Here is a 12,007-nt window from a genome sequence, read left to right as displayed (position 1 = left end):
ATAAAAATATTTTATATTATATATATGTCATATTTTTGTGTCTTATAATAATTTTAAATATATATGTACAAATATTTTATATCCATATCAATATCTGTATATCATAAATTACTGTATACTTTAGAAAAATAAATAATTCATAGAACTAGAAAGTAAAAATTGAGGAGAATGAACATGGAACGTACCGAAAGGGAGGCTTCGATGGATAAGCCATTGACCCGCAATTTGATTGGAAGCTTTCTTTGAAGATTCCGATGAGAAGAAGAATTGGACTCCGTCTTCTTCATCATCTCCTCCTCCACGGCAACGATCGTCGAAGCTTTTCCGACCACCGTCATTTCGCCGTCGGATTCTCCCACTACACCCTCTCCCTGCATTTCACAATTAAATATCAATTAAGATAATCACATAATTAACACACACATCTTAAATTATAATTAAAATTCAGACCAATTGTACGACATAGATATACTAATCGTGACTAGGATTGGAGTTGTTACATATAAGACATGAAAATCAAATGCGATGTCTAAGGCATGTGAAGAGCCACTTTGTTTGAGGAGAAGATGGAAATTGGAGAGGTCACGTGCGTCCCACGTGAAAGAAGTTGCTTTGGTGGAGCTGAGGAATCTTGTAGCGGGAGTGGTGTGAGTGCATCGTGATTTTGGATTCCGATGAAACGGAATCATGAGAAGTGATGAGAGAGGTTGTTTAGAAGAAGAAGAAGAAGGAGGAGGGTTTGGTTTCTTCTTCGTAGAAGACGATGTTGATGTCTCTGAAACAATCTGAATGGCAACCTTGTCATTTGCGGCGGTTAGAACCCTGCCTCCGAACAGTCCTGTGTCAAGCTTCAATTGATTCAGTTTCACTGCGTAGTTCTTCTTCTTCTCGCTGTTCGTGTGGTTCTTACCCAACAACTTCATCTTCTTTTTTTTTTTTTTAATTAATCACTCTTGTTCGGCTTATGTTGGATCAGATGAAGAAACAATGACCCATGGGTGTTTAGTAGAGAGAGAGAGAGAGAACAGAGGAATAGACAAAACATTCCAATGAGTGTTAATTTGGCCACTGATAGCTACTTTCCATAATAGTTATGTTTAATAAAAAAACAAAATAGTTTTTTTTTCCTTTTTCCTATTTTTTTAAAAGTTGGGGTCAGAGAGAATGAGTAAATTTCCGTGTGAGGGGACTTCTTCGGTCTACACGTTTTGTGTTTCATACATTATTTTGCCTCCATTTATTTCTTTATTTATACATGTATTTAATCTAATGGCATTTATTTAAAGTCATTTTCTAAAAACATATACTTCCTATTTTATTCTAAACGCTTTAGTACTTGCCATTTAAAAATTGTGAACACATCTCTTTTCACCAAAACTAACGGCAGTGGCGGAATTTGAATAAAACTTTTGGAAAGACTAAAAATTTTAACAAAAAAATTATACAATAATATTTATATTAAAATAAAATTTATAAATATAATTATTTTTTAAATTTGTTATTAATATATAAGACTGCATATAGTTACAGTTAACTAAAAAATTAAATTTGATTTTCATTAACAAAAAATTTAGTTTAGGTTAATAAACCAAACAAATTTTAAATAATAAAATTAACTATTAAATGATTATAAAATTAATAAATTGATTTTAAAAATAAAAATTAATTTTTAGAAATAACTGATTTTTGTATGAAAAAAATTGGTTTTTCACATAACCATTTTTTAATCTAAAAACTAATTCTTTTTTCTTTTTAAAAAACAGATCTTTTTAAATTATACAAATCAATTATAATTTATAAGTTAATTTTTAATATTTTGAACAATTAATTTAATCTTCGACCATATTTATCTCTCAAAAATCTCAAAATTATTTATCTTTATTATTATTTTTATTACAATTAAATAATATATTACAACAAAATAAAATCTTAACTTTTTAACAAATAAAATATCCAAATTCATTCATGTAAACAATGCTAATATTTTAATGATTTTTGACCAGCAATGTTGATTTAAAAATAAAACAATATTTTTTATTAGCAATTAATATTTCTACTAGTTATATTACTATTGGTCTAAAATTAAAATAATACATGAAAATGTTTGAGAGAATATAATAAATAGAGATAATAGTCTTTTTCATTTTAATTTTAACACACAAAAACAAATAAATGGTAAAAATTGAACACAGGTAAAAAAGATGAAAAAACATTAGTTTAGTCAAATGAGCTAATTTTTGTTTTGTTTAGATAAGAATTACTAATTTTTTAAAAAAAATTTGGAGTCATGCCTCCATTGTTTATACAAAATTTTGGCTCTGTTTAACGAAAGAGTCTTACATGATAGTTTACGATGTTGAAATAGATAATTTGATCAAAGTTAAGTGTCATATTGACTTAGAAAAAAGGAATCGATTTATCCTCTTCTTTCAAAATGATATTATTTTTCATTATCCACTGAACCAAAACTTAACTTGGGTGATTTATTTCAGTCCCCATCTTTTCATACTCACTCGTCTTTAAAATTATAGGCAAACTCTAGAACACTACGATTGAGAATAGAGAACGTAGGTCATCATTGAATCTGCGAGTTGAAGGCGAAAATTCGACTTGTAGCATAAGACCTGTAATAGCACTTTGAAGAAACCCATCTCTTATTCCTTTAATCTCAAACAGTTTCACTATAGTTCATGCTACAAGTTGAATTTTTGCCTCTAATTCGCAGCTTCGATAATGACCAATATTCTTCACTCCTAATCATGGTGTCCTAAGATTTGTCTATAATTTGAAAGACGAGTGAGTATGAAAAAGTTGGAACTACAACGAATCATTTAAATTAGGTTTTGGTTCAATGAATAATGAGAAACGATGTCGTTTTTGAAGAATGTAAAAGACAAATCGACTCTTATCATTTTTTTTAACTTAATATGGCACTTAAATTTGACTAAATATCCATCTCAACATCATTAACTACCACATAAGATTTTTGAGTTAAATTTAGTGAAAAAAAAATGACAGAAAAACCACAATAACTCACGTTAATCATAAATAAAGGACCAAAATAAATGTATTAATTCGCACTAAAATTAAAACTCGCAGTTGATATTTAGAATCTGTGATACAAATAAATTATTAGTGCTAATTTTTTTAATGGATATTTTTTTTAATTTCAACTGTGATCACTAATTAGACTGTTTTTTACTTTTCTTTCGCTCTTTTTCTATTATATAGAATCATTAATTAAGATTTCATTTAAATTATGTATAACTATTTTAATATAAATCATTATTAGTCCCATATCTATAGGTAACACACTTAAATAATCACATCCTCATTTTTCTATATTATACATATCTAATGATTATATAAAAAATAAAAAACGACACAAGTGACGTATCTATTGTTCTCTTAATTAAAAAAAAAATAGTAGGAAGTCAGTAAATTTTGTAATTTATAGTTATTAATTAGTTATTATTGATAATTTTAATGGTATGAGATTTTATCTAAAAATGTGAAATTATTCACTTTATTTTTGTTGATTAGATGCTGGCTAAATTTCAATAAAACTACTTGTGCTCTAGATTTTTCCTTAAAAAAATTAAACATTTAAATTTTATTTGTATTAAAAAAGTTACTTAATCAAAAGTTTTTTCTTGGTTAATTCTATTTTTATTTTTTCTTTTCTATAAAAGCTAAGGAACATTATGTATATTTACTATTTAGTCAATTAATTTTTTTGTTTTATATTTTATTATAAAATTGTTATTATCTCATATAATTTTTTATATAAAAAACATTTCATAATCAATCATTTAACTTTAAAAAACTTATATTTAATAAAGAAATTAATCATTGTATTTTGCAGTGAATATTTTTTTTAGTTTAATTATAATACGTTAATAATATAAAATAATTTATACAGTTATATAATTATAATTATTTTTTTAAATTATTATTCATACAGTAAATATAAAAAATAGTCATTTTTATTAATGTGACATTGTGTAATTAAATGCACGTATAAAATTATTTTTTATTAACAATACATTCAAATGAATTTTTTAAAGTAATTTAGAGTATTGTATGATGTTGACGTGGCAGGTGCATCTAGATAAATGGCCGAACAGACGACACGCAACGATTGTGACACAAAGGCCACACCATATGAAGGAATCACGCGCCCACACTACCAACTTCTTTTGTCCCCTTCTTTATTTTTCAAAATCTTGGAGTAAATACTAAATAGTAATATATATACTAATAGTAGTATTTTTTATTTTTGATAATTCAATAGTGCATTATATCTTTTAATGAAGAGTAGAAATTATTCATTTTAAAATAGAGAAATTAAAAAAATTATTATATGAAATATACATGTTCTTGTATGGATACTTTGAGGAAAACTTGGATTCTATGAGTTATCGCCGAGTTGTTTTTCTTTAACGCCGAACTGTGAACTTTGAAGAATTCGAGCTTACGCTTGTAAAGAAAATGATCTAAAATAGAGGAGTGTACCTGCAAAGGCACTCCAAAACTTAAGTTAGTATTGAGAATTTAATGTGTCCTCATCTTTTAAATAGAATATCATATTCATACCTTTATAGGTGAAGCGAGATAGATCGATTACATCTCTGTTGGTCTCCTGAATTGAAGAACAATGATTAAATTTTGATGGGTGATGACGTTATATTGGATCTTTTGATTTCAGGATATAATCCGTTGAGCCTGGTGACTGTAATATAAAAAAACAAACTATAACGTAATTTGCCGAATTATAACATAACTTGTTGAGATATGATTGGTAGTGTCAAATTATGATGTTGGATTTGGAACGGCCTGGATCGATACATATTTTTACGAATTTAGTGAAAATTTTTATCTTTTACAAAAAGAATTCCATTTTTTATCTCCAAAATGCTTAATCCTTGGTCATATATATAACATATAAAAATAAAAATATATATAAAAGAGAAGGTAATAACAACTATTTATGTAAAGATATTTTTATATGTAAATAATAATTAGAATTTAATTATAATGTACTGTCAGTATAAAATTATTTTATACGTATATTTAATTATATAACATCATATTAATAAAAAATAATTATTTTTTATATTAATTATATAAACAGTCATACAAAAGAACAGTTATAATTATTCGATTGTGTATAATTGTATATACAGAATTTTTTATTATAAAAAGATTTTATTATGTAAGTAGTTATCATAATAGAACTTTTTTGTACTTTTTATTGGAGTAGTAGAAATAATTTATCATTACAAATCACTCTTTTAAGGGTTTAATAAATAAAAAATAGTAAAAAGGTCGAAAATTTTATTGTGGATTGAAAATTTAAAAATAACTTTAATATACTCGTCTACAAAATTTTTACTATTATAATAATTTTGAATAAAATGTATAATATTGAGCAGTGTTTTTCTTTACATTTTTAAAGTATCATAATTAAGATCTCTAATTAAATCATAGCCGTTAAGTTTATTGATATTTCATATAAAAATATGCGGGATTTTTTTTATAAATAAATTGAAAAATTATATTCCAAAAAATAATTTATAACAATATTATTATCCAATTTTTTTCTCTTTTTTCTTAATAGAAAACATTAAGTGAGATCCATCTGATTTTGAATGAGCTCATCTTGATTGTAGCCAAAATAGGGTGAATCCCACCCGTTTAGTTTTTCTAAAAATATATGTATTATTTTTACTAGTCAAAGTTTTGTAGTTAGTAGAATTGAATTTTCATAGTATTTTAATTATTTACGGTACATTAAATCATAATCTAAATTTAATGTTATTTAATTTAACCTAATGAATACAACTCTAGATATAAATGTTAAAATTTAAAATTTCGAAAAATATTTTTGTTTACTTATTTATTTCTTCTTTTTTTAATTAAATAAATTGATGAATTATTCAAATCATAATATATATATTTAAAAATATTTTTTATTGAATATAAAAGTTTATTTTATATTGATAAGCTATGTTTAAATTGAAAAAAAAATCTTTTTTATTGAATATAAAAATCTATTTTATATTGATAAGCTATGTTTAAATTGAATATAATTTTAAAACTCTACCTTTTCTAAATATATAAAATCAAATGCATCTAAACTAAATCATCAAAATTTAAATTTTATACTTATATTTACAGTTGAATTTATAAGTGTAACTTAAATAGTATTTAATTTAAAATTATAATTTAGTATATCTTAATATTTAGAGTAAAAGTCATTTTTGGTTCCTAATCATTTATTCGATGGATATTGTGCTCTCTAACAATTATAAAAATATAAATCGATTCCCATCCACTTTTATATTTGTTCAATCTCGTCTGTACAACCGGTTGCCAATAGATCATACGCTGAAGTGTTAGGTAAAGTGTTTACATGGCTATCTCTTTTGTATAAGAATAAATTGCTCTTGAGCTCCTCAATTTCATTCTTAACATCTTTCCACCACTTCTCTTGCTCCCTTTATGCCGCTGCCTTCTTCCCCTCCATCCGCAACTCTCTCTCCCTCTACTTGAATTCCTCGCTAAGCTCAAAACACGTGAGAAGAATTTCAAATCCGTCTCCGACAACGTCAACTCCCTCCATTATTATTGTGATCCTTCTGCCTTCTCCTTTCATGTGATTATGGCGTGTCGTCTCCATAAAGGTCCAAAACATGCACCGCCAGTATCTCAGATTTTTGAGTTCTGGTGATGATATTATTGATGACAATGATGATTGTGATGAGGATGAGGAGTGTTATGAGTACAGTGGTGATAATTTTGATAATAATTCTAAAAAGGATGTGAGGCAGATTGGGAGTGTTGAGGTTAGAGTTTTAAATGGTAGAAAAGTAGTAGGGAAGAGAGAAAAGAGGAACTTAGAAGATAATTTATCCCTATTATAAAGAAGACAGTCACGTAAACACGTTACTTGATATGTGAGCGTGTGATCTATTATCAAAATTAGATTAAACAAATATAAATATAGATAAAAACCAATTTATATTTTTGTAATTATTAGAGACACAATGTCCATTAAATAAAATAAATAATTAAGATGCGGAAATAACTTTTACTCTAATATTTAGTACCAAATTAACATAATAACGTGTTGAGCAACGTAGGTAGATGCAAATTGCGATAGTAAATGATGTTAACATTTGTAAGGATTTTTAATGAAGTTTACTGTATTTCACTTTTATTTATTCGGTTATGTTGATTTTTCTTAAACTTCTCATCTAAAGATGTCAATGTTATTTCTATAATTAAGGATATTTAGTCGCATATTAAAGCATTCGACTTAATATTAGCTAAATCTTAGAAAGATATTAATATTAATATATATATTTTATAGGTTTAATTATTCTGTTGGTCTTTATAATTTTGTAAAATTTTTAATTAAGTTCTTATATTTTTTTTAATTGAGTTCTTTTATCAAATTTTATTTTTAATTGGGTTTCTATACCTTTTTTTCTTTTTATTTGAGTTTCTGTACTAATTTTTTTTTAATTGGATTCCTATATAATTAAACCAATTAGGCAATTACTGTTAAGAAGGACCTAATTGAAAAAAAATTAATACAGGGACTCAATTAAAAAAAATATAAAGACCTAATTAAAATTTTTCAAAACTATAGAGAATAATAGAGTAATTAAACCTATTTTATACAAAGGAAAGTCACAACAAATTTTAAGAAATTTTAGAAAAGCTGATATGATGGAATGTATTATATATGTCCAATTGAAATAGAAAAAGTGAAAAAGATGGAATAAGAATTTCTTTTTTCTATGAAGATGTCTTCATCATCTTTTATTGTAAAGAGAACACATAAAAAAATCTATATCATCTGAACTGATTTATTTTTTTTTCATTTTTTTGTTTGAAAAAGTTGTATGACATTTTATTGTTGTATGAGCAAGTTGATTGTCTCTTTCAGTCTTCCTCTCTCTCGTTTTGGGTTGGGAGTCTCTTTCAGTCATTTGATTGGGTTCATTGCTTGCTAAGTTGCTTGGGCTTAAGTTTGGGCTACGTGATGAAAATGAACTAATAAGGTTCAATAAACATTTGATTAGCCAAGTCAACATCACGCTGAAAACTACATTTACAATCCCATTAAAGCAAAAGGACTCTTCATGACCAAAAACTAAAAAATAAAAAATAAAAAAGTAAAAGGACTCTTCAGACCAAATACAAAATAATAACTAAATAAATAATTAATTAAATAATAACTAATTTAGGTTAGTCAAGTGGTTAATTTACATATCCGTTTAAATAAGTGTTAAGAATTCAAATATCATTTTGTACATGTAACAATCTATTAATTGATATGACCCATAAATAGAATTTAGATCTGTGAAATTAGTCATTAATCTTAAAAAATTACCTAAATAAATAAGGACTCCAGCTCAGCTCAGGGACACTTGCCCCTTCTTTAGGTACTTCGGTTGGAAATTTGACAATCCCAAAAGCTTAAACATAGTAGGTTGTGACCTTATTATGATAGGATATGATATGATCATACAAGTATAATATATTATGTATTGTTTATTGAATCATTGTTCATTATATATTTGGGCTATGTGCATCATGGCTTTTGTGCATAACGAAATACCATCTCTCAATATTTCACTCTCCGTCTCTATTATATTGTTTTCTTTCTTTCAAGCTCTCAACTTTAGCCGTATATTTTATAGGAAAGTGACACTTTTTCTCTAAACGAGAAATGTTTGAATTTATAGTAATTTATACCCGTCCATATTCAAATTCCATTCACAAGTTAAAGAAAATTAGTAATTTTATTAATATATTAATTTTAGAAGGATATTTAAAGAGTAGATTAGAATAGCCTAATACTAAAAAAGTATTAGCAGTATTTAGTAATGAACTATTTTAACTACTGCAGACTGTCATTTGTCACGTTATGCAATTTATTATTGTCTTTGATCCATACGTGACTACTGTAAGCATCCGCCATTTGTCACGTTATGCCATTTACTATTGTCATGTTGACAAGCGACAAAATCAAAATCTACGTCATAAATTATTAAAATTAATCATATAAATAGTCTTATCTAAATTTTGAGAGTATCTTTTGAGTCTTTGCTCCTTTTCTCCTTTGAAGAATTAAATAGAATAAAATTTTATATGTTGTATAAACTTGATCTATTTTTACTTTTAAGATTGAGATATAAATACAAAATAATAATAAAATATCTCAATTTAAAAAATATAAAATAATATGTATCAAGACAAATTTTGTAAAAAATTATTTTATTTATGTATTTATGTTTTGATTTTTGTTGTGGAATCAAATTTTAGTGTTTTTTATTGTGTATTTTGATTAAAATTTATAAATAGAAACTAGTATCAATTGATTTTACAAACTTAATTTATATTTCATTTGTTAACTTTTTTTTTTGCTCTAACATTTTTAAAAAAACTTAAATTTATGTATTAGTATTTATTATATTTTTTGTCATAATTTTTAATATTTTTTTGGTACTATTTTTTTTAATTTGATCTTTTTAGATTAAAAAATTTTATATCAATAATGAATATTAAAAATAAAAAAACAATATACATCATACAACATTTAAAAAGATTAAAAAAAATAACAACAACCATAATATAAACAAGAAAAATAAAAAAAATAGTAAAATGATATAAATAAAAAAATAATATTTTTGCTTGGTATAGGCATAAAAAAAAATCAAATATGAACATTCTAATGATTGTTATATATGTTTCTTTTTATAAATGAGACTAAAAGATAAATTTAGTTAAAAAAATAAATTATTGATGAAAATTGATGTCTATTAGATATTTTCATATGAAATTAATAGTTAAAAATATTATCAATTTAGCTAAAACTTTTAAATCATCTAATACTTTTTAATGATCAATTTATATAAATATAACTGCACGTAACTTAATAATGAAAATAAAAATTATAATTTTGTTTGTTTCAAGTAAATGAGAATTTATACATAAAATTACATATACATCTAGAGATAAAAAAATAAAGAAACAAAATTTTAAAACATTAAAAATTAAACTTGCATCTTCAAACTCAATTGATAAATCAAACAAATTCTTAATCTCCAAGTGACGTTGTTGATTATACCACTGAGTACCGAATGGCTAAATCAAACAAACTCTTTAGTCTCCAAATTATTCATGATGTTGCCAGCACTAAGTTTTATGTACATGCCTATCATCTCGTACAAACCGACGTACAATACAAATACTCAAAATTCCTCACAAACCCTTACACACTATTATATTGGAATATCACGCATCCTCAACACCAAAAAAAACTTGAAGTATATATTTCGGTAGCAATTTCAAAATGAAGACTGAATCTATTCCTAGGTGAGTAGTTTCTTATGATTTTTCAATGTTTTCATTACACTTTAGTTTCTTCTCTTTGTTGAATTATTGTAGCTGTGATTTTTGTTCCATCATTTCTTTTATCTTCTTAGTAGTTTTTCAATTAATGTTTCATTGTGGTAGGAGAATTTTCTTTCTATAATTTTTACATGTTTCTATATATAAATTACTATATTTTATGAATTCTCATACTTTATTAAGAAACCAATCTAAGGAATCAAACTAAGTTGACAGAATTTCGGTTTTGTTTGCTGTAGAAAAAGGAGATCGCGCAGGAGACGCAGTGGAGGAAGTGATTCAGTAGAGAGTACTCTTGAGAAGTGGAAGGAGTACAATAAACAGCAGCAACAACTAATCAGTGAAAGAGATGGGGTTGAAGTAATTCACAAGGTTCCTAAAGGATCCAAAAGAGGGTGTATGAAAGGCAAAGGTGGACCACAGAATTATGATTGCAAGTTCAGGGGCGTGAGGCAGAGGATTTCGGGCAAATGAGTTGCAGAAATTCGCAAACCTATCAATAGCAAGAGTGTTGGTGAAGAAGCAAACAAACTTTGGCTTGGAACCTTTTCTACTGCACTTGAAGCTGCTCTTGCTTATGATGAAGCAGCAAGGACCATGTATGGCCCTGGCGCTCGTTTGAACTTTTCTCAGCATCATGGCATAGAATTAGTAGGTTCTAATGGATCATCTACTAGTCCAGTATTTGATCAGAAATCACCAAGTGAAACCTATATAGATACTTTGAATGGTGGTGATGTTGCAAAAGTTGACGGGTTGGAGGAAAATCTTGATATGGGTCTCGAAGAACAACTCAAATTTTCTGAGGTAAATGAATTATTGGAGATGGAATGTGAGGGAGGAATTCTTCAAGGGCCTTTTAAGTATGTAAAGGACGAAGTTGCTGGAGGAAGTGAAGGACTAGAAGGAGAGTTAGAGGAGGTTTTGAAAAACTCTGGTTTAGTTGAAGAGTGTAATAATTACATGCTAGAGGATTCTATGTGCATGGCTACGAATACAGGAGCTGATTATAACTCTTGTGATGCTACTGAACAGGGGATTATGGGGAAGAGTGAAGTGTAAAATTATAAATCCTATAATGAGTTGAGCTGCACAAACCATTGCTTTGGATATTTGCATAATATGATTCCAAACACTAATCTTATGATACCAAACCATAATCCAAAGTATGAGTAGTTCAGCAATCTGAGGTCTGAAGCAGCTATTCCAACAAAAGATATGGAGGAAGTACTTGCAGAAATTTTGTAGTTTTGCAAGCATGTGCTCCAAGGTGAGTAATGTTCAGTCACAAATTGGTCCATTCACATATAAGTAATATGATGTTAGTGATTGCAAGAATGAAGCAGCCAATATAATAGAAGTAATCATTTAATTAGGAGTAGTATTTTTGGATCAATTGCAAGAGTGTCAGAAAATGAGCCTTTGAATATCAATAATACTAGTAGAGACTCTAAATTGCAAGAGAGAAAAAAAACATGAAAATTCAGAGTCTGGATGTAGCTCTGGGTAGAGTAGGAGGTGCTCTGATACTCGCAACAGTTTCAAATTTGGGTGGTTACTTGTTTGAACACTTGAACAA

The 12,007-nt window shown here is 26.7% G+C and overlaps 1 protein-coding gene and 1 non-coding gene across 2 annotated transcripts in view; one reads left to right on the top strand and one right to left on the bottom strand.

Annotated features, from left to right (window-relative positions):
* The window catches only part of LOC107463304 (uncharacterized), a 7,491-nt gene extending 6,433 nt beyond the window's left edge, over window positions 1-1,058 (bottom strand). The window contains exons 1-2 of the mRNA XM_016082085.3: window positions 501-1,058; window positions 186-371 (exon numbers count right to left, since the gene is read on the bottom strand). Coding sequence (XP_015937571.1) covers window positions 186-371; window positions 501-923 — 609 coding nt within the window. The 5' untranslated portion in view covers window positions 924-1,058. The remainder of the gene's footprint in view (window positions 1-185; window positions 372-500) is intronic.
* A 9,210-nt stretch (window positions 1,059-10,268) lies between these two features.
* On the top strand, window positions 10,269-11,495 carry LOC107463145 (dehydration-responsive element-binding protein 2A). The gene is made up of 2 exons (XR_008001925.1): window positions 10,269-10,392; window positions 10,668-11,495. It is a non-coding gene; the product is annotated as a dehydration-responsive element-binding protein 2A (transcript).
* The last annotated feature ends 512 nt before the right edge of the window (window positions 11,496-12,007 follow it).

Source organism: Arachis duranensis, chromosome 8 (genome assembly GCF_000817695.3).
Source record: "Arachis duranensis cultivar V14167 chromosome 8, aradu.V14167.gnm2.J7QH, whole genome shotgun sequence".
Taxonomy (NCBI): domain Eukaryota; kingdom Viridiplantae; phylum Streptophyta; class Magnoliopsida; order Fabales; family Fabaceae; genus Arachis; species Arachis duranensis.
Note: the sequence above shows the minus strand (reverse complement) of the source record. Positions and strands in the feature narration are given on the sequence as shown.